This window comes from Anticarsia gemmatalis, chromosome 26 (genome assembly GCF_050436995.1).
Source record: "Anticarsia gemmatalis isolate Benzon Research Colony breed Stoneville strain chromosome 26, ilAntGemm2 primary, whole genome shotgun sequence".
Lineage (NCBI taxonomy): Eukaryota > Metazoa > Arthropoda > Insecta > Lepidoptera > Erebidae > Anticarsia > Anticarsia gemmatalis.
The window spans coordinates 1,984,267-2,008,600 of NC_134770.1; the positions used below are offsets into that span (position 1 = coordinate 1,984,267).

At 34.5% G+C, this 24,334-nt stretch overlaps 1 protein-coding gene across 2 annotated transcripts in view; it reads right to left on the minus strand.

Annotated features, from left to right (window-relative positions):
• LOC142984139 (opioid-binding protein/cell adhesion molecule-like) overlaps nt 1-24,334 on the minus strand; it is a 187,328-nt gene that overhangs the window by 2,417 nt on the left and 160,577 nt on the right. The window contains exons 3-13 of one of the 2 annotated variants that reach the window (XM_076131544.1): nt 10,898-11,011; nt 10,306-10,416; nt 8,584-8,671; nt 7,986-8,122; nt 7,499-7,617; nt 4,876-5,035; nt 2,551-2,641; nt 1,789-1,927; nt 1,356-1,511; nt 751-925; nt 61-99 (exon numbers count right to left, since the gene is read on the minus strand). In XM_076131544.1, the coding sequence (XP_075987659.1) occupies nt 61-99; nt 751-925; nt 1,356-1,511; nt 1,789-1,927; nt 2,551-2,641; nt 4,876-5,035; nt 7,499-7,617; nt 7,986-8,122; nt 8,584-8,671; nt 10,306-10,416; nt 10,898-11,011 (1,329 nt within the window). The remainder of the gene's footprint in view (nt 1-60; nt 100-750; nt 926-1,355; nt 1,512-1,788; nt 1,928-2,550; nt 2,642-4,875; nt 5,036-7,498; nt 7,618-7,985; nt 8,123-8,583; nt 8,672-10,305; nt 10,417-10,897; nt 11,012-24,334) is intronic. The other variant, XM_076131545.1, reaches the window with a different exon arrangement.

Sequence of the window (24,334 nt, forward strand, 5' to 3'; positions counted from 1 at the left end):
AAGTTCATAAAGAAAATGTAAAAAAATAATAAAACAAAAACAAAATAAAACATAAATTACCTGAAGCGTGCTGGATGTACTCAACAGGAGTGTCAACTTCTAAATAAGAGAAGAGAAAAACAAAAAAATAATAAGTCATGTTAGTGATTAAGCATTAAAAAATCATAAAACGATAAAAAAACAAAAGTAAAAAACCAAAATAAAGCCAAATGTTGGTTAAAACCAATTTAGAATTTTGTTAAAAATAAAATTTTGAATTTAGTACCGAAGTTTTGAAACCCTTCGATTCTTGAAGGTATATTTTGTGAATATACAGCGTGTTTTAGAAAATTTTACCCATGTGTCACTCATTCAATAATATGATAATATCTCAGAAAATATAACAACTAACAAGTGATCATTTTACGTGTTTAACACCCAATATTCGTATACAGTCGCAATAATTTTATTAGTCTCATGTAATAGTGGACGAGTATATATATAACCGTATACCAGACACACTACCTAATTCCGGGATTCATTTTGAGTATAGCAACGAAAATAAATTAAAATCCCTAAACACTTTGCTTGACCGTTTAATCAAAAACCATTAGCAGCTCAAACCGCTTTTTTTAAATAGAAAAAACGCAAAATATCAAATAAATTCAATCATGGGTAAAAAATTCTAAACCACACTAACTTTTAATTGGCAACACCTGTCGCAATATTGCCATCTCACAAAAACATTTAAAATTGCCAGTTAAAACATACCAATATTAACGTTCGCGGGTTCGTTGGATCCTCCCCAGCTCTTGGAGTTCTTTACTTTGACGATAGCTTCATATTGTCCTGCTTCGAGCTGCTTGTCATCTAAGAGGTAAGTCACTTCGTACGTGTGACGGCTGCCCTCTGGCAAAGGTACTGTGAGCCGCCTCCATTCTCCGTTCTGAAAGTATTGGCAAGTTTTTAATAGTTTGTTAAAGATTTCCTAAACCTAATTTATGATATATCAAGGTGCTTATATCCAGTTGCGTTCACAGGTCGGTAAACGATCGGATAAGCAACCTTGGGCGCGGATATTACATAGATGGGCGTTGGCAAAGGAGTATTTGAGCTGAGCACATTCGTGCTTTGAAGGGCAGATAAAAAGTCAGTCCCCGTTGTTGTCTATTATGATAAAAGTCGTTAAGCCATGCTAAAGGCCATTCGGGCGGCATAAAGAACTTTGACACTAGGTTAATTCTGTCAGGCTAGCCTTTCTTCTAAACTATATGGAGTCCGCTTCCAGTCTTACCGGATGCCTGTGACACTAGGTTGATGAAATAACTTAATTTTACTTGTAAATTCAATAAATTCAGTTTTGAAACGCTCCTCACCTCACTGTGTGATTTAAGCTGGACCTCCATTTCCTTGAGCGGCTGATGGGAATGCACGATCCAGCTCATCTTGGAGCCGTCCACCTCCAGGTCCTCCACCACGGGACTCTGCACCAACTCGATGGACCTGTTGTGTTTGCCGAAGTCGTTCTCAGCCTGGAAATATACGAGACAAATTAGGATTTAACTTTGGAGGTTTCTGGGTTTATTATGAAGGCTAAATTGGTTCTTGGGTCGGGTCGGGCCACTGGGGTTGGGAGAATGAGTTTGTGAAGGCTGCAGTGGTTCGGGTAGATTGGAATCACAATGTCTCTATTCTATGATCAGACAGATCCACAAATAGATACAGAATTCCTGACCAATCTTACATTAAGCCAAGGAAATAATTCCAATGATGTCATCTCAATTATTTCAAAGTCCCTTAAATATTTACCTCGCAAGTGAAAGTGCCGAAGTCAGCATCATCAGTAGGGAAGACAGTCAGGTTGGAGTGAGAGCCGTGAGTGATGATCTTGTAGTTGGAGGAGCTGTCCTCGATCAGACCGCCGTCCTTGTACCAACGGAAATGTGGCCTGGAATAAAACATTTACTTATAAGACTACTACTTACCTACATGCTCTGATGGACTTATTTCTATCATAAGTATTACTTAGTGGTTTGTATGGTACATGAATGATGGTTACACAATTTTTGTTTGCAATTTTTCCCTTTCCTTTTCAGCATATTTACACTAAACAGGGTCTGTTTAGTGTTTTTATGAAAATATTGAAGAAAAATAGCTGCATTGGGCCAGCCATTATCGAGGTTTGCTCATAGAAATACATTTGACATTTGATTGATATAGGTATTTTGTTTACATAACCGAAGATGAAATGCACCATTTCATTGTTACGTTTAAAATGTTGGATTATTCATTTCAATTTTTCATATTTTTTCTTAATTCTTATAGCTCCAATACGATTTTGTTCGTTAATGTCAATTGTTCGCATTATTTTAGTAGGCACTATATCAAACAATTCTAGTCATTTATTCATTTAGGTCAAATATTTACATTTATGATAGTTATTAGATCGTCGCTATCATCATAATACTGAATCATTAGTTGTTCGAAATTGTCATACATTTTGTCACCGAAATACTAAATAGACAGTCACAGTGCGCGTATTCTTATAGCAGTTAATTCAAAGGAATTTACCTTGGTTCCTCATGAGCGGAGCACTGGAGTACAGCCTCGATCCTCAAGTCTGAGTTCACAATAGTCCTGGTCACGTGCACCTGAGGTTTGCCTGCAAATTACAACGATATTTATATAATAATTATAATATCGCTCCTTGAATACAAAAGGGCCACAAATCGAAAACTATAAATTTTACAGGACAGCCAAAACAAATTTTTGAAACTGTTTTTTTATAATATTTTATATATTTATTAATTAAATATAAGATGTTAATATATCATTAGATGTGTATTTTTTAGCTCTATCTATCCACAATATAAACTTTGTAATAGCTGTTACCTATTAAGAAAAAAACGCATATAAGTCCGTTTTGCATTCAAAATTTGAACCAATATCATGAAAAATATGTCAAAAATTAAACACAGTTTTGCAAATAAAAATGGTTTATTGTACATTTTTTGGTAAAAAACCGTATCAAAAAGTTAAATCTTATTAGTAAATAAAACCATAAGTGAATAGACACCAGGAAAACATTGTATTAAACAATCTTAATTAAAAAATCTTTACTTATTATTAAGTAAGTAATACAATAGAGATCAACCTTGTGCGTAACTTTCATTATTTAGTCAAATTAACATCAATCATCATCATCAATCAATGGGTAACGTGACGGGTAGACTGAGTGCAGCAGGAGTATTAAAGAAATAAGGTAATAGAAAAGTTTTATGAGTTTAATAAACCTTTATATTTAGCATTCGTGGATTATTCCAATGCTTTTGGCAGCATCAGTCATTCCGCCATAGAATCATCACTCCATAACCAAGACCTTCTTAAAGATACTATGAAGAATCGAAGCTACATACATCGAACTCATCAAAGCAATATACAACAATCTCTCTAAATCCAAAAAAGCGTGAAACAGGGAGACCCGCTATCTCCAAAATTACTTACCAGCACCCTCGAAAATTTTTCAGGAGCCTGGCGGCAATCGAAAGGCATTGTTGTAAGTGGCAAACAGTTAACAAACCTTCGTTTTGCAGACGACATTGTCCTCTTCTCTTCCTTTGCATTGGAACTCGAATCAATGCTCAAAGATCTGAGCACGGCAAGCCTTCAGATTGGACTAAGTAAAAACCGTACAAAAACCCAGGTTATGACCAACAACACAAAACGTAGGGTCGAGGTAGGCTGACACGTCATACACTATGTCGACGAATACACTTACTTGAGCCAGATAACCTCTTTTAACAACCGACGGGACAAAGAGTTGGACAAACGTGTCACAAGTGCCTGGAAGAGCTCCTGGTCCATGAAAGAGCTAATGAAAGGTAACCTTCCACTGTCACTAAAGCGGAAGCTCGTCGAAATGTTTATACTACCCGTCCTAACCTACGGTGCCCAAACATGGTCCCTTACGGAAAACCAAAATTATTATCATGCCAAACGGTCATATTTATGGCCTTCCCATTGTAGCATGCTAAAAATAATTATTTATTCCACAATAATTTATTGCAAAAAGGACGTATTTCAAAATATGCTACTGTTATATTACAAAATATAATAACAAATACTAGTGTTTGAATGCAAAACGGTCGTTTTCAGAAATATGGCATTTTTGTATTACAAAATATGGTAACAAATACTATAATTAGAATGCAAAAAGGACGTTTTCCAAAATATGGCAGTTTTGTATTGTGAAATATAATCACATGAACTTGAAATTTTGCACCCAACACAGACGTATTTTGGATTGTGGCACTTTTTCACGCAACTGACGAGCATTTGCGTTGAATCTCCGGGCGCAACTCACAAAGTGGCTGTTTTGCACTGACATTACCTGTCAAAGTGAGCTAATGCAAAAAGGGCAGTAAGTCAGTGCAGCCATAAAATAAGCAAAAATGATGGGGGTTTTTTTTTACTATAAAATATAGTCGGTTCAGGTGTCATTTTTGCAATAAAACGATTTTCATTTTTTTTTGAGTTGTGGCCCTTTTGCATTGAAGGAGCGATATATTATGACCAAGTTTCATACCTTTTTATTGGGTAAACCGAACTGCATGATTTTTTTTTAATATTGTTTTTTATTTGACAGCTGGTTTTAATCAATCCCATGTAAATATTTAGTCTCTGAAATATGCTATTGGTCTTTGTATTGATGATATTATGGTCATCTTTGTTTTGTGATTGAAAGGCTGCTTTGTCATCTTATTAGCATAAGATTTTCTAAGAACAGTAGAACCTTTTTCATAAAACAGTTATGGAACAGGAAACTCTATCCAAATATCCAAACCCGAGATTTCTGTTACTCTTTAAAAAAATAAGCTTTTTTAAGTAAATACTTACGTTGCACAATAACTTCAGTTTCGGCCTGATGAGTGCCGACTTTGTTGAAGGCATAGCAGTAGTACTTCCCTGCCTGGTCCCTCTTCACGCTCTTAATGTATAGAGAGTAAATGTTGCCGTCCGCCGAGAATTCGCCGTCCTTTTCTGTTAGGCGCTCGTTCTGTGAGAGAGAAAGAGATGGCATGTTAAACTTTGATATGATGAAAAAATTTTGTAGAATTGTGTTTTGATTTGGGTTTGGTGGGGTATTTGCTCCTTAAAATGTGATGATATCGTAGTATTTCTAGAACTAAAAAATATAATGGGGGCTGAGTTTGCCATTATATTGTCGCACTCCAAACTGCTAGGCACAGAGATTTTCCTAACAAAAAGATTTTAAATACTGCTCCACAGAAAAATCAAACCACAGAGATTGTGTTTGCTCCAAAACCACGTCTGTTATTTGTGAATCACTTAAACATTTCGCAAGGGAATCGAACCTATGATATCCGTGACAACGATAATTACAATGCTATACTTCAATCACGTTAATAAGCTTTCAAAAACAAAAGAAATCTATCTATAATAAACATAAAGTAGTTTATACTGTAAACAAAAACACTGCTTATAACTGCATACGAGTACTTTATCATTAAACACAAAACAGTCTGTCTGTCTATTCGATAAACTTTCTCTTACGTCATCATTACAAATATTACAACATTTAAGTTTAATAATAGCACCATTGATTAGAACCACACACACTGCTATTTACCAATAAATTAATAAAGAAAATACGACCTTAAATGTATGTACAATAAAGACTATTTCCAGCTAAAGTTAGTATACACTGTTCTTTCCGAACTTATGATCATGTGGTGCCTATTTCGACATCTTCAATCATTATCACGTTTAGTAAAAACTGTATGAATTTTCGTTTCGACCTTCCTCATGAAATATTCTGTCTGTTGAAGAAAATTGCATGAAAATCCGTTTAGTAGTTTAGAGTTGACTAAAATACTACTTTTCGGAACGCAGTGAAGAACCTTTTTCTAGTTTCAGCTTCGGTCTGCAAATTTATTCGTGTAGAAAGATTTTCCGGGTTCAAATAAAGAGTATTGTTCGTGTTTGTCTAGGTATCAAACTATTTGTCTGCCAAATTATAAATCCATATTACATACACGTTTTTAAGCGAAAGAATCGCAAACACAATTCATACAAAACTTTCACGTATATAATATTACTAATAACTAATATAGAGCTCAAAAAAAATCTCTTCAATACAAAGTTTCAATGCATATAAAAGAGATAACTACTACAAAGTAATTTGTATCTTATTTCTTACATGTTACAGTTGATATTCCTTCTCATGTGCTCTATTTCGTAAACTCTTGCGCACGAATTGATAACGTCTGTATGATTGATGAATCGCTTCTAATGTTATAATATATAGAGGTTTATTCAATTTGTTACGGTGTTCATTAATATTATATTTAGATATAGAAAGTAGAAAGCGTATTAGTAATGCTATATCTGTGCATTAGGGCTTTAAGCAACAGATAAAAGAAATAGAGTAGAATAATATTTTGAGAAAAATCTACCACTGTACGAAAAAGTAAGGTTTTTTGGTTGCACAAGAAAAAATATCTAATCTCAGAATTGTTCAAGGCAGTTTTGAGATAAATAATACACAAGCCCAAACTATATTATGTACATTTTAAGTTCAGTTTTCATAGTGTACTAGGTTTTATGATATCAGTAGGGGTTCAATCCAAATCAAAAGCAAACTAAAAAAGTACTTAATACATAATTTCAAATAATTATTACAAAACTGCACCAAGTCACTCCCGAAGTTTGAAACAAAATTAATGGAGCGAAACACTTGTCCACATGATACTAATAATAAATAATGTTTCCAAGAAAGCAGGCGTCGCCGCGGTCTAAACATAGCCACGTCTTGTTCTTATTATGACATCGTAACGGAAGCACTGACTTGAATTATAAATATTATAATATGAGTGAGTCCTTTGGAATTGAAAGATATACATATCATTACGACTGTTATACACCAAGGTGTAAGCATAGGTGTATAAAACACATCCATGTTTTCGCCATTAAGAATGTTTGTTTCTTTTTTGTTTAAAAAGGACAATGACAGAAATCGGTCTTGCGTCGCGGGGACTTTTACAAACATACAGACAACGGACACAAAGTACAAAGAGACCAGATGAAATTATTTGTGGACCACACAAATAATTGTTCCGTGTGGATACATGTTTGTTAGTGTCATACTAAAACTACTGAACGAATTTTGATGTAATTTGGTAGGTACACATATACTTTTTAACCTAAACTAACACATAAAATACTTTTCACCTCGGAAATCCTAATTACACCGTCGAAATCACGAGCAGAAGATAGTTCTTTATATGATCGTTAATGTCTTTCGGCTTAATTTCTTCATACATACCTAAAGTAATAGCCAAAGCCATTGACTTCTATTTAACATTTATTTAAATTCGTGAAGAAACAAAATTTAAATTTTTTACCTACCCCTTATACATACATACATACTTTGGGTGTTACTTTTGCTAAAGAAACTGCCGTTGGCTACAGGGTGGCTATTACATGGTGTTCAACTTACTTCCTGGCCCTTCCTGGTGACTGACCACAGGACTGTAGGCACGGGGGAGCCGGTCACGACGCAAGTGAGGGTCAGCTCTGAGCCCTCGCCGACCACGCCGCCGCTTGAGGAAGACATGTCTGAAAGAATTAGTAAAAGGTTTAGTATATTGTATACAAGGAAAAAGAAATATTAAGACAAAGTCTTAAGATTTGGTAGTAGTGTTTTCTGTTATTAGAAATGCAGGCAATCACTGAAAATTACTTGGCTAAAAAATTCAGGAGTAGATTCTATTGAGGCGATGACTCCAACAATCGTGATGAATTATGCGTTGAAGCCACTGGCTGTTCAATGTCAATATTAAGGTTTTTCCGGTAAAGTTGTTTGTGTTGCCAGACGGGATTGCCGCTCAATACATTGTGCTAAAATTTAATTTTGTGTTTGACTATCATTTGACGATAGCAATATATAAATCTTTGATTAAAAAGACATGTCAAAGTATACTTACTGACAACCTTCGGTTTCTCAGTAACCAGCAGCGTGTGGTTGATGGCAATAGGCGACTGCTGTACCGTCTCACACCTGAACACACCACTGTCTGACACACGCGCGTTCTTGATCAGCAGGTCCTTGGAGTCAGGGGCACTGGAAACATTATAAGTTTTTTAAAAATGTGAAACTTCAGATGCTGTAAGAAATTTTGAAGCTGCGGCTGAGGAATCATTTTTTTTTAATAAGTTCAAATATGTATTTAGTTTTTCTATAACTTTGTTACTGTTTCAAGCATAAAACTCTAAATAGGTGAGGCAGAGGTGCGTGAAATAAATACGTTTTTGTTTCGTTATTTATAATTTAATTCCCATAAAATATTGAGTAAGCAAATCGGTCGTTTAAGGCAAAAAGCCTTATAAAGGTCACGTTACTTGATTCGAGGCTACTATAACTAAGAACATTCAATAGAAATCAATAAAATCCAATCGCCTGACTCGAGAATCGAACCCGAGATTTCTTGAACAGGAGCCCTTATGTCACTTTATCATATTATGCTACTATCAAACCCACGACACCTGATACAAGCCAGGACAAGTAATACTCATAATACTTACATAGCGTATCTGTCTTCTTCATTGTGCAAGTTAATGCCGCCGATGAAGTACGGCATGTTGTTCTTGAACCACTGGACCACGGTGCCGGCTGAAACAATTAACAATATTATGTAAAATATACACATAACATCTCGCCGGTTACTACAGAGGTGGAGCTTAAAATTACCACTTGCTAGGATCCCTGCAAATTTCTTTTGCTTTGTCTACATCTACGCCTGAGATTCCTCAAAAGGTCAAGTACCTTTTGAGGAATCTCAGCTTCAAAAGATCTCTATCTTTTGTAGTTAATGATATTTAACATATTAGAACTAGGTACCCATGTTGATTGGGTTTCCACACAAATTTCCCAATGTAAAAGGAAGTTTAAACAAAATAGGACATCACGTGACTCATGCTTTATTTTCCAATAAAAACTAAACCTAGTTCTAATCATCTAAATTCGAACATCTAAATAATTCAAACCAATTCCCTATCCACAACAACATTAAAAATAGTCCAGCCATTTCCGAGATACGAACACACAAATAGTTCTTCCTGCCGGTGAAAGCAATAAACTAACTTCATATTTTAATGACAGACAGACCGACAGTACCATTTACGATTACACTTAATTATATAGATAACCAAATAGGATAAGCTGGTTGTCTATTCTTGACGGTTAGCCGGAAGTTGCGCACGAGTTTTGGCGCCACGCCGGAAACGCCGCCATTTTGTATAGTACAAATTTTATTGCGTAATGAATCGTGAATATATTTGTGTTTTAAAATAGGACAGTTAGGGAAATAGTACAGTAACGTCGAGTATCGAAAGTTTCACATTTAAAATTAACTGCCAAAATAGTTCCTACGACGGCCGCTAGAGGCTCCGATAAAATTTTCATACAAAATTGCTCTATAGTTAGCCGGTTCTCGGCATTTGATAGTAGTAGAGAATTAGGCTACTAGTTACCTCATTTTGGTGGTAAAATTCCCTAGAGTAGAGAATTTATGGGTATTTTATGTTTTTGTCGTTCTGCTTTACGCTGTCCCTCCAGAATCGTGTCTGTATTTGGGTCAATCGTTATAGCCGGACTATTTTATTATTTCCATAACATTGTAGTGACTTTAATTATAGTTATTGGGGTCAATAAATTACCGTTAATTAACAAAATAGCGCTAGTAGACGCCCTAATAAGACATTTACAGGGGACTGTCCTAGAAAGACATTCACTGATAATATCGGGTATTTTCTTTAAAAAGGTCTAGTGGTACTCGTAACCGCTGGTCCTGTGAGACAAGATGTATGAATGCACAGTTAAGAAAAAGTAGATTTGCTAAGATCATAGCAAGTGGCGTTAAATTACTTATGGTTCAACAACTTGATAGAGCAATGGCATGCTGGATTTATTCAGATTGTAACCAGTATTTCTGATTATTGCCAAAATAAAGTAGCTATACCAAGCAGACTACCGTCAGCTGCAAACACTTGCAGGTCGATGGTGCTTTAAATTCTAAATTTGTTATATCTCCGTTAGCCGCAAACTTGCACACGAGGCCCTTAAGTAACTTGTTGGACTATAGTTTAACTTATTACTGTCCCTTTGCTGAGGGTCTCATTCCGTAATTTCATCACGTTGGCCAATTGCGGTATAGAAACTACTGACCTCATCTACCAATGGTAAAATCAGCTGTTTAGTGAACATTGTTCTTGGATCCTACTCCTCAATTTGAAGACAATACTTACTGTCAGGTGAGACCTTGCACTCCAGACGCTGGTCTGCACCAGACTCGACCTCGTAGAACGTTGGAGTCGTCTCTATAACAGCCTGGACCTTTATTGGCTCGGGTTGAGAATCTGCAACAAAGAAAAACAGTTCCTTAGTTATTTATTAATCCTAACCCATAGAGGAAAAGGTGTTTAAAGAAAATGTGCGAAATTAAGCATATCTGTAATTTTTTATGGTCCATGGGTTTGGTTCAAGAATTTTAGTTTACGTAGCTTTTGCGTTGCATAATTTGAAAGTCTGTCACTATAAACTTTAACTGATCTTAAAATATCTGGTAGATAAAATGTTAGGTAATGTTTGAAAACAACTTTAAAAAAATCCATCTGTTAAGCTATCTTATACTTATCCGGAAGTGAAATCGGGCCCTTAAGTCTTGGGATCCAACACAGGCTACCTTTTTTTTGTTACAAAAGTCAAATTATCGAATAGAAATTCATCGCGTGCCGAATGTTGCCGGGTCTGCTAGAAAATTATACAATAGCATTATGACTTATTTCGGACTGGGCTAATAAATTTAGTCCAATACCTTGATATAGTCAGTTAGCTTACCATTGTCGGTGTCATTCTGTGTATCCTCGTCTCCAGCCTCGTCAGCCAACAGGTTGTCGTCATAATTGACGTCATCGTCGAAAGTCTCACGACGTCGCACCGAATGTCGGGCTTCTGTAACAAGAGGAATTAAATCACGTTATCTCAATGTCGGCAAAATATTTCTGTATAGAATTTGAAGATTATGTACAGTGTAGCTATTACAATGGTAGATCTAGGATTTTGTTTTGGGGTATTTTGCATATGAATGATATTGCGCCTAATATTTGTTTGAGAGCAACGAAATAAAAACACCGATTTGCACATTGCAAACAAAGTTTCAAAATACATATTTTGATATTTTAACATGTTATGTAAGTATCAAAGTATTTTGACTTTGCCAAAATAATATTTTTTAGCTCGTATTTCACCTCCTTTCGCTTAAAACAGTTATAACTAATTCAGTTAAAACTTAAACTCGAAAATCGTTGTAGGTACAAAATCGAAAACCTTATTTCAAAAGACTTATTAATACTCAGATATACTTCAAAAAGAATAGATTTCTGTATCAAATTGTTTATTTATTCCTTTAGTAATAACTAGTTGAGCAAACAAAGTCAGTGGCGCCACCTACTGTTGACTTAACTCACTTATTTGGATGTAATTGTAAACCCATTAGTGTGTGCCCACATAGCGGTTTGTAGACGAAATTAAGTAATTTTGTGTTAAATAAAACGTTTTCTAGTTTTCTAAATGTTGTTTCTGTAAATAGATGGAGTTGTGGTGCAAGTTACAAGAAAAACGCGAATTTAAAATCGATTTTATTTAAGTTTACTTATTTTTATCTTATAAATAAATACAAATAAAAATCATTTATTACCAGTCCAGTATTACAAAATTATGCTTATAACTACGACAACCCCACTAGGCGCAGCGTGTATCGGGGTTATCAATATTATGAACAATTGCCTGATTGGAATAACTCAGTTATAAAAGTGGTCATTATTTCAGTAGGAGGCCGTAGGTTGGACTCTTATAACTATAAAAAATTGTAATTACAAGTTTCTGTATTGTGTTTTGTTGTTTGTTTGTTTGTAAAAGTTACAGTAGTCCTTTTAAACGGCGACTACGAAACGGCCACCCATCTTTTGACAGACCTTGCAAGACGTTGCTTACCACAGACTACTACTGACTGCAACTGAACTATAACGGTTTTTAATCCAAAACAATTAAGTATAATAAGTAACGATGTGGTCGATCAATTTTATTCAATAGCAGACAGACAGGCAGACGAAATTAATGACATGGAACGTTTGTAATCAACCGGTCGTCCTGTTAACTTTTATTCGGAGAAATGATTATGAGTCATAACTTCCTTGTATTTTCTGAGGTTTTTGAGGACAGAGATGAATAATTTAAGTTTGTGTACAGAAATTGCGTTGGCATTTCAAGTGGCTTGGAAATTTTGAGATTGTTAAATACACGAAAGTATAATTAAAATGAAAATAGGAAACATGAATGAGTCTTTAGTAGTCGTTTGTAAATAATAATGTGATACTTAGATCTGTAAAAAATGTAAATAAACTAAATTAGCGTTAAGTTTATTTATTTATTTATTTAGGGAAAACAAACAGTTACACAATATTCTTACTTACTAATAATAACAATAAGTTAGTTCACTGAATATGGAATATCATTTTCAAAGGTATAAATTGGCGAAGTTTTCAGGTAGAGTGGATGAGGTGTGGATGTGAATTAGGCAGAAATTGGTAAGGATCGTAATAAGTGGCGTTCTTTGGTTTCTGCCCCATTGGGAAAAAGGCGTGATTTTATCTATGTATGTATTGAAGACCCTATGCACGGATACCTGTATACCATGTGATTTATATTATATCGAGCGGTCAAATGAATAATAAGACATGTTTTCCCCGCTCCTTCTTCTAACTTATCCCACACAAATTTCCGTCCATGTCTAAAACAGTTCTCGTATATTTAGTAACCCGTATAAGGCATATTCAGTAGTCAGGACATGTTGTAGACAAACTGAGACATGTTGAAACATGCTGTATATGGATTTGTTTGAATTGATGTTTGAGCTTTGAATATGGTACTGATATGGCTGGTTTTATGTTAAAGGTAGATTTAGACAGGCGCCTGCTATAATTCAGCGAAAACGAAACTTGGGACAAAATTTACCACGATTTTACTCTTTTTCAAGCTTAGTTTGAATGGAATTTGAATTCTCACAAAACTACTTTAATTCGCAAAAGTTTTATAAGAAAGTTAAGTTAACGTTTCAGCTCAATTCATGATAACATATTACTTAGAATTAATTAATGTTATTCAATCATTCTTCATCATATGGAACGAATTTTAATTAAACTTATAATTGTTGTAGTCTAGTTATTAGAATTAAACATAGGCTATAGAAATGTTTACCTTTACTAATTCTCAATTACGCCCTAACTAGTGAACAGGTTTTGATCAAATTGGGTACTATAGTATAACCTGCGTTAAAACGTAGTATTGTAATATTTACCCAAGAAATCATTTCTCATGAATTAAGTCAAAAGCAGGAGCTACTTTGCTATGATTAGATGCGTTAGATTATGGACAAAATCAAATCATAGTGCATTGAATAGATAGATAGAAATTGCTTATACCTCAAAGCAATTATTACAAACCTTTTCAGGTCCAGATGACTAACATCATCCGCGAACAGCTCATCTCAATCATCAAAATGACAGTGTAACTACATATTTACCTAACCACCGAGTAAGGAAGTGTGCGGTGTAATTACGGGCGAAACCGGGGCGAATCAATTAGTCACAATTAGACGGACGGACGGACATTTTGTGTGGATTATAGGTCAGTTGACAATGTTACAGATGGTACTAGATTAGATTATATTTGGGCTAGTTTTTTTTTTGAAAATTTGATGCTGTTGACAAATTGTCTAGAAAAGTGGGAAATAATATACAAAATGCAGATGTTATAAATTATATTCTGTAGTGATGCACATTATTACGATTCCGGTTCGATGCCCGATTATGTCAGTGTTGTTTTGTCTTTCGGTGCAGCAAGCGGAGTATCGAAATCTTTGTTAAATAAAAAAATATACCTAAATGGTCAATTTGAAAACCTAATAGTTATGATAGTATGGTATCAATTTAATTTACGTCCCCAAAAGAAAACTTTACTATGATTAACATAACATTTATTAAATGGTATGGTGTTATCGGGGGATTAAGAGACACTTATAAGTTTTGCCATTTACATTTTACCCTGGTGGAAGAAGAGCACACTACCTATTTTACTGAGTTGGCTAACCCAGGATTCAAGCCCTCTTGGCAATTGCATTCACTACCCCTCAACAAACTGAAAGCAGAGCTCTGCAATACTGAACTTACTTTAGGCCCAATACAATATCTGCTTCAATACATTCCCTACCATAATTCAAAACTCATACCTTTAGCCCTTATTTCCGCCATACAAAGTGCTTACAAGTCGTGCCCATGGGTACCTCTACTGAATATTAAATACCATATTATGTGTATAGGGTCGAGACAGCTTGTCGGTACGGAATATTGATAGGGAATACTAATTGTGGTCAATTGTGGTCGGTTCCCGGAGGTTAAAGTGTTGTTATAATGAGACTTAATTGTTTGGTGGTACTTTAAGAAAGTGTACGACTTGTAGTGATAACTGTTTGGAACAAATATTTCGTTTCAGATTTGAAAGGTTTGTAAAGGGTAAAAGATCATGTTTAGAGAAATTCTCGTAGGTTTAAGAATATTTTGTAACTTTAATTATGTTTTTAATCAATACAATTATATTATTGCTATTTTTAATTATTTTTAGTGGTGTATTGGTTTATTTTGGAGGTTCTTTTGTTCATTTAAAGTAGAGAAAATTATTTTTATTATTTTTTATCGGCTCTGGTCATTCTTATTTGGAAAATTTACAAGACGTTTGAAGAATATCAAGCGTTTCACGTGATTTTGATTATTTTGTAAGTTATAACAATAGTCAAACTTTACCAGCACATAATACTTCAATGGAAGACACTCATTTTCTTCTTTAGACAATATTTTAAAGAAATAATATCTCGAAGACTGTAGCATAATATATTTTCTTTGTCGTATGTAATGTTCAAACATCAATTTAATGCAAATAAATTAAGTACGTAGAAACAAAAGTAACCCTGAAACGGAATAGTTTAATTTCAAATAATTGCAAAATTATTTCCTTGATCTTTTTCTGCCTTTTCTTTGTCCAAATAAAGCGCCAATTACGCAATAAATTCGATACCGTGATCTCCCGCCATTAATTTGACAGCATTCATTTGACAGCTGGCTCTATGGTCTAATTCATCTATAGTCTATGGTAATTAGGTCATGGACGCGCGAATTTGTTCAAACGACCTTTTTAATTGTTGCAATTAATTTGCAGGACTAGTGTTTTTGTTTTGATGATTTAACATGTTTTAGGGGCGTTATACACTAGGTAAATTTCGTTTGTGTGATGTAAATATCTAACAAAGTTATGGGTCTTTATTCAAGTTTGTTGCTAACTTTACTCAATCTGCTCTACCCTTTGTTCAAGCTAGTAGTAGATTCAGTAATAGTAACAAATGCAGCTGGATACCAGTATTTCACATGGAGTGACTGCCAAATCGGTCCTCCACAACACAGTTACCTGGGTTATAACACGATACTCTCAGTAAGACTGGTTGTCAGGCTTTCAAGCTTCTAACTACTGGTGACAACTGTCACAGATCTTCGAAAATTGCAACCAGAACCCACAATTTAGCGTGCCTTTCGAAACACCGAGGAACATGATATATATAATATGATAACCTATCCACAGAACAACCTCAGCAAGTGTAGCTTAACCTCAGATGATATAAAAATATTTATTTTAAGAGAATTTAACAGCACGTGCTTCATCAAATGTCATACTACACGCTAACTTAAATAATTAAATACTCTACATTTCTACCCAACCCGCACTAGGCCAGCGTGGTGGACTCAAGGCCTAACCCCTCCCTCATTACGGGAGGAGACCCTTGCCCAGCAGTGGGACAGTAATGGGTTAAGTTTATTAATTTATTTTTCTTACATTTCTAAAGCGTGCCGTTCTCAATACTCAATTCGTAGTATGTAAGGCCTCTTAATCTAATGTTATTCATTGCACTCGGTCTACTTGTAATTAGTTTGAAGTGGTGAGAGTACTCTAATGTCTGGTTTGTTAATTAATTTATTGTTGCTACTTAGAAAATTGTGGTTGTTCGTTGTAGAGAGAGTTGTAATTGGGACACAGAGTTCTTAGAAATTTTACATTGTAATACATCTAGGTAGGTACTATTTAATGTTTAATCCAAGTAAATAGTTATAAATAAATGGTACCTAATAGCGATTATTTAATATAAATAAATAAATATCATTGGACAATTCACAAAATTCAATTATATTTAGTATTATAGATTAACTAGCTTAACCCTACCCGCGGATAAAGGTAATCCATGTAATAACCCGGGATATAATCCATCACCATTCAAAATTTTGTCTAAATTGGTTCAGCCGTTTTCAGGCACAAAAAGGTCTAATGAACAAATATGCACTCATTATGGCTATATAGATATGATTGAATATGGATGTAGTTTAGTAGGTACAAGTATGAACAGATTTAGGTAGACACTTAGATAGTACTAGCTGACCCGTGCAACTTCGCTTGCGTCACATTAGATAGAATGGGTCAAAATTTTCCCCGTTTTTGTAACATTTTTTATTGCTTCTCTGCTCCTATTGGTCGTAGCGTAATGATATATAGCCTATAACCTTCCTCGATAAATGGACTATCTAACACTGAAAGAATTTTTCAAATCGGACCAGTAGTTCCTGAGATTAGCGCGTTCAAACAAACAAACAAACAAACAAACAAACAAACAAACAAACAAACAAACAAACTCTTCTGCTTTATAATATTAGTATAGATTTTCTTAGCTTTTCTTTTGACTGCCTCCGTGGCGCAGTGGTTTAGGTCGCCACGCCGATACCACTGCAACGGGAGGTCGTGGGTTTGATTCCCACAAGGAGTAATTATTTGTGCGATCCACAAATAATTGTTTCGAGTCTGGTTGTGCTTTGTGTCCGTTGTTTGTATGTTTGTAAAAAGTCCCCGCGACACAAGAGCAAATCTTAGTGCGGGAGTTGTCTTTTTTAAAAGATTAAAAAAGATTAAAAAGAAAGATTTTTCAGGTTACAAACACTAATGACTGGCAATAGAAATTTCTTGCAGAATTTTATCACGACTCGGTAATCAAACCCCCTGCTTTTACAGCAGATTAACCGTTAAAACTAAGCTTGCACAGCGAAATAGATTATAAATCGTTATTTTATGTCCACGCATAAATAATACGGTTGGTAGTAAATATTTTATAGAATGCTGTATTTATGGTGCTGACCTAAACGAGATGGAATGTTGGAATCTTGGCGAAAGATCATGCGCATTTTCATGGCATATTTGTCTTCAATAATGATAATATTTGACCCATTACTTGATACGTGTTTTCTAGTATGATGGAAGAGATTACTCTATGTTAACGCTGTTCATATGTGCTGGCAGGCATCGTATTTATTAAACGATTTATGAAACTACCGTATTTGTGAAACTTGGTATAATGTTTTTATTTTTCCTATTAGTAGGGCATTATGACTGCTCTAAGGGAAAAAAATATAGTTTACCACACTAACTAGTCAAATGTGTGCCAGCATATCGAATCAGTATCTTAAAATATTTACGGTATATGGTACAATACTACTGACAATGATTTCTGTATATAAATTGTTAGATATTGTATTTTTATCGCGTTACTAAACTATTTTACTAATGTTATAAATGCGAAAGTTTGTGACTATGAATGGATGTTTGTTACTCTTTCACGCAAATACTGCTGAATCGATTACAATGAAATTTGGTATGTAGGTAGCTGAAGACTCAGAATAACACATAGGCTTAACTTTTTATCCCGGAGTTTCTAAAGGATCGGGATTTACAAAGGAAGGGTTTCCACGCGGATTAAGTTGCGGGTAGCCTCTAGTGCTACATATTACTACAAAAGACCGTAAATCGTTTAAGTAAGTGTAGCTATACATAACTAGCGACCACTAAAACTCATCTGAAACGAATTCTAACACGCTAAACTGAATGGACAAACAGAAATACAAATGCCCTTTCGCTTAGTACAAATATAGATCATACTCGTACTACCGGACGGTTTGAAGTGGGTCTGTCTGTCTGTGTGGTGTATGTAATAATAATATGAATGTATTTGTCCAGCTGTGTTGCATTTATGTGTAAATATTAATTTGATTGGGGTAAAGCTTATTAGGGTTTTAGGGTGGTCAAGTATTTTTGTTCGAATAAAAGTTTCACTTAGTCAAGCAAGTATTAAAATACGTAAGCTTTCATAAGTTTTAAAAAACTGTCTTCTCACTTAATTTTTTGAGATAAATTTAATGTATTGGGTTATCATACCTGTGCAATAAAAATAATTTTCAGAATCATAACATTACATAACAGTCAATTTTCAACAATAATTAGTAAGATCTACATTTTACAGATTGTTTAGCAATTCTCGAGCAATAAACGTACAAACAAACTAACTTTACGATTCCAAACAACATTAGAACTAAGCCATACTCACGAAAACATCAGAACTCCTCCATACATTCTATTCAAAGAAAAAAAAGAAACATTTTCGAAAAATCTTACTAAACCAGAACACATCCTAAAATGTATGCATACTTAACACATTAGTTACACTCTCGAACACATAAATCTTAGAAATAATTAAAACACGACCGATTTATCAAGACCTACGTCTATAAGAAAATTGAAGTGAACTTTGTTTGTAGGTAAATATCTCCGAAACTACTGAACCGATTTTGATATTTATTTTACAGATATAAGGGTTAACTATTCAGGGTTATATATTATGTGATATTTTTTATCCCGAAAAACAACAAAAAATGGGAATAATAGCGCAATACCGAAAAACTTGTTTCGTGTATAAGGGAGCGTTGTAACAAAATATAAGTTTTATTTGCAGATAAATATTTTTAAAACTATAGATCCAAATTTTTTTAACTCTCACGAATAAAAAGCTAAACTATCCTTATCTATAAAATATACTTTTTATCCCCATAAATAATAAAATAATGGAAAATATAACGTTATTTCATTTACTTGTCTACTCCATATTACTTGTTTTGGTTAATAGGGAGTGTTGTAAAGGAATATAGAGTTCTATTTATAATGGTTGTTTCTCCGCTTCTGTGGTACATTTGACAAGATAATAAATTATGTTAAAACTGTGACGGCTCCAGGAAAGTTATTCGATGTGGTGTGTTGATTGGGAACTACATATTTGTGGTTTACATGATTTATGTAAATATAAATTACGCCGCTACTATTGCGTCGGGACGTCCTAGGTTCGATTCCCACCTGCAACAATTAGTTGTGCGATCCACAAATAATTGTTTCGGGTCTGGTTGTACTTTGTGTCCGTTGTTTGTATGTTTGTAAAAGTCCCCGCGACACTAGAGCGATTCTTGGTGCCAAAGTTGTCTTTTAAAAAAAAGAAGAGTAAATGTTACAACTAAGTGCGAATACAAAAAAAAAAGACATTCTAGAGTTTTTTTAAAAAGTGACCTGTTTATCTACCTAAACCAGCAGCAAAAATCTTTTCTAATATAAAAAATTAAATAATTTATTCATTTAGGTCAAATGCTGACACTTATAATAGTCAATGATACAGAGAGTGAATTTACACATTTTACATTATAGTCTGACAACTTAGTGCAGAGTTTTAGCATGCACGATTAATCTAGATTATAATGCAATATTCTGCATATTTTCAGAAAAAAAATGATATTGTTTTTGCGTTGTCACCAAATCTATAACGGGTGACCACGTATGAACTTGCTCTATGTCTTTGATGTAATAAAGCTAACATACAGCTTATATTGTACAAGTCGCGATATTCATTTCCGCGGTCAAGTGAGTATAATATACTTATATATAATAGCGTGCACGTCTGTCCGTGCGATAAAGGAGTGAGATTACTGCGTAGTGACGCGCGCTCGTTTGTTGAACCCGACTTAATACTGTCTTCGAGTTGTACTGTGTTTTATTCATATATTTATGAATTTTAAAGGTTTTATATTTTCCCATATGTAATGTATTATGTCTTATGAATATTCCTTGTGGAAAATATTGACTTGATAATAATTAAGTGGCTCTGGCTGAAGCTAGCTAGTTAATTCTTGAATTATTTTTTTATTGTGCTAGCTAATTTGTCCCGGGGACATTTACAAACAAACAACAGACACAGAGAATAACCAGACCCGAAACAATTATTATTTGTAGATTGCAAAAATATTTTTTTCATGTGGGAATCAAAACCACGACCTCCCAACGCAATGGTAGCAGCGTTGTGACTTAAACCACTGCGCCACGGAGGGTTATTATTTTCTGACATGCATTGGGATTTCCAAAACTTAACTCTTTAGTTTATTGGTACGATATTGAATAGCAGGAATCATGGTTTTTCCCGATCGCAGAATCCCAACTCCATTATTACAAAAGTTGTGCTCTTTGTAAATTCTGTCTATATGAAAATGAAACATTAGGTATCGCAAACCCTAAAATTCTTATCGCGTGTTAGACCTGACAGCAACTTTCCATTATGAAAATGTTGTTAAACGACTATACGGTTTAATTAGAGATAGATAGATAGCTTATACTCTTCTCAAGAGTGTAAAAAAAGGCAACAATAAAGGTTTCAAAATTCTCTCTCTCTTCCATGCCCATATGGGGTCAGCAGCCTTTCTAATCTTACTCTGCCACTTCGCTCTATCCTGCACATTGTCTTCGCTTCATACGAAAATGGTTTAAGAAGTAAATAATCAAATATTAAAACAATAAATTACAGCAGGATGTGCCGATCAGTGTGTGCTCTAAAACTGTCACTTTCAGTTGACAATAGATAACATAATGTCACAAATATCTTCAATATCCGACAAGCTGAGAAGTCGTTTGTCGTTCTGATGTGAGATACGGAAGTATGCGTGTGGTAATAAATGAAAATAATAATATAACTACATAAATCATCATCAGCTTAACCTTTCTTTCAACTATGTTGGAGTCGGCTTCCAGACTCACTGGATGCAGCTGAATACCAGTATTTTATATGCCTATTGGACCTCCACAACAGTAGCTCAGTTTTTTATTACTATCGAGAACCGACAACCGACCTGTCATCGAGAAATGTTGTATGAAAATCTGATCAGCGCCTCTGACGGGCGTCATAGAAACGTTTTTGGCAGTACATTCTAAATGTCAAAATGTCGATAGCTAGCCGGTTGTCGGTAGTCGATAGTGGTAGGGAATCGAGGTACGGGTATGTATGTATATCCCATAGTGTTTCTCTTCACGTATTAATAATAGATGTGAAATTATATAATTATAGCTTAAACGCTGACAAGTAATAGGTAATTATAAGTCCTTTGGCAAGATGTATGGATGCGAATAAAGCAAGGGAAGTTTGTAGGGATCGTAGCAAGTATTGTTCTTTGCTTTCAGACTACCCCTCTGTGAAAAAGGCATAGATTTTATGTATGTATCTAAATAAAGGTAATATTTTACATCGAAACTATAATTTAGAAAAGTCAGAAGTAACCAACGGTCAAACAACTAGGTCGGAGCACACTTAATTTCCTTTAATCTCAATACACAGGCGTGGAAAACATTTTGCAATAAAACGCGACTATAATTTTCGCCATAATAGTTGACCTATTTACTACAATTGATTAACGAGTGGGGTCAATAAGTAATAGAGGGCGGAATGTTACAATTCCTTGATTAAGTTGTTGGTACCAGTTTATTGTCAGTGCTATGGGAAATAAAACAGCTGTTGGATATTTGAGACGTATTTTATAGTCGGAATACATGCATACATACTTATATAATACTTCATACCATTTTTTTGTAATAATAAAATTATAAAAACGGTTATACTAAAATTACTTCTTCCTAATACTATTAATGTGAAAGCTTTGATAAGTAGACAGATATTTGTTATTAAGTCACGCCAAAACTTCCCAATGGGTTTGGATGAAACTTGCCAGTCTTGTAGCTTATGCTAGCTACAATAACGCATAAGCTATACAAATAAAGTTCTATCAGAGTTATTTTCATCCAATTCTCTCTTTCTGCTGGTCAAGGGTTTCTTCCCAAACGGGAGAAAGGTAGGGCTTTGAAAATTCTAATAGAACTTTCTTTTTGAAGTCTTATGATACTAGCTTGCAACAATGGTATCTATTGTAGAGTAAAATCAGTTGAAAATCAAGATTTCTACAAATCTAAAAATAAAAAGTAAAAAATTGTATCAAAGTTCTGATATCAAATAGTATGTGATAACAATTATCCCTTCACACTATGTGTAAAAAATCACATTAAACCGATTTCAAAGGTGTTCCCAATAAGAATTAGGATAAGGTTAATAAAATAGGGTCTTTAGGGCAGAATCATTTTAGGTGAAGGTTGATTCAAATCGTATGCACTTTCGTAACGATTATACAAATATATTTAAGTATACAAACCTGAGGATTGCGTTAGAATGCCCTTCGATTATGTACTTAGAGATCTTGCTTGTTTATTTGTTAAAGTGTGGCGTAAAACTTGTTGAAAAGTGGTCTTAAATGTATTATTACGCTTCGTTTAGTATTGAGAACGGTTTAATGGCATTTTAGTGTGGTTCTTATTATAATGAAACATTTTAATATATAGCATGAAATTTTTACGCCTCTTAATTTTTTCTTCATTATTATGTGATAGCTAGATAGATATATTTATTGTCAAAACTAATATTAGGTGCTATATTTTGTTAACGTTTTGGTTATGGATAAGTTTATGATACGTCGTAGTCCAGAGCTTAAGGCATCAGACTTGCAATGGAGAGTTCACGAGTTCAATTCCCAGCCAGTGCACTATGTGAACCCAAAACTCCTAGCTGAAAAGGAAGTATTCAAAATACCTAGTATTGTATAACACAATGCAAGGAATAGAAAAAAATACTTTTCAATTGAAAAGTAGATTAACCATCCCGCGTTGGGCTATTAGGTAAGGGTTTTAACACTAAAAGCAAAAGTATTTCTGTATCTACAATACAAATGAAATTAAAAGAGCTTGAAATTCCAAAATTACCAAAATAAATAAATCAATACTAAACAAATTTAGAAACTCATTGACGCACATAACTTCAAATCATTGAATCATAAGTACACACAGACAAGCCGACGTCTGTGTTAGACAAGGACGGACATATATTACCATCTGCCCTCTCACTCGCACATATCAATATATTTAGAAATTCAAGCACTATCGTAGTTCAAGTGACCACTTATGTCCTTTAATAGACTGGGTGATAGAAGCCAGGAAATATAATGTAGTTGTTTGATAAATTTCGTCTGGGTAGTGTCTAACTATTGAAACTACTAAATTTGATCTATCTCGGCCCTATGTTCCTCCTCTTTTAACCCCACTCCTTTACGCTGCCCAGGAAGGTGGTTAAGCAACCCTGGCGCGGACATTCTATGGATGGGTAGCCACTTAGTAATTTATTTGAACAGTTTCGTTAATTAAGTATGATATCTGTGTGTCAAATACCTTTGGGAGGATTGAACCACTTTGACAATGGAGAATGTTACTAGGTATGCCAAATCGCTTTAAATTTTGACACAGTATAGCCTGTGTGTATACATATAAACTAGTTTTTGTTTCAGTCAAAAATACCGAATAGTTTTGATTTTATAAGCATTCAAAGTTTCGAAAAATATCTAGTCCCGCTAACGGCCGCGTGAGTGGTTGTGATGTCATACAACACTTGCGCCGCACGGGCCGCGTCCCGCTTAGTATTAAGTTGCCAGCCGTTGATCTTGGTGTAATAACTTGCGCAGTATTTTGTTGTGTTTGCGTCCGCTTATTACATTTATAGTGTAGTAATAGTAAATATTATTCAATTAATAAAAAGGATGAAGGATTTGAAAAAGGGCAATCGGAGAATCTACCTAAAATAGATGAAAATAATGGTTGCGCATTATTTATCAACAAATAGAGATTTTGTTGCCTCCGAAATCCTATCTATTATTATAAATGCGAAAGTTTGTGAGAATGTATGCATGTATGTATGTACTATTTATTTATTTGTACTATTTACTCCGTACGTTTGGCGCAGTGGTTTAAGCGGTAACCTCGCCGCAATAACCGTAGCGCCGCGTATGAAGGTTTTGAATCCCATCCGGGACAAATCTTTGTGTGATGAGCACGAGTATTTGTTCTGGTTGTCAATTTATCTATATTGTCAATTTATCTATATATTGAGAAGTATATGAG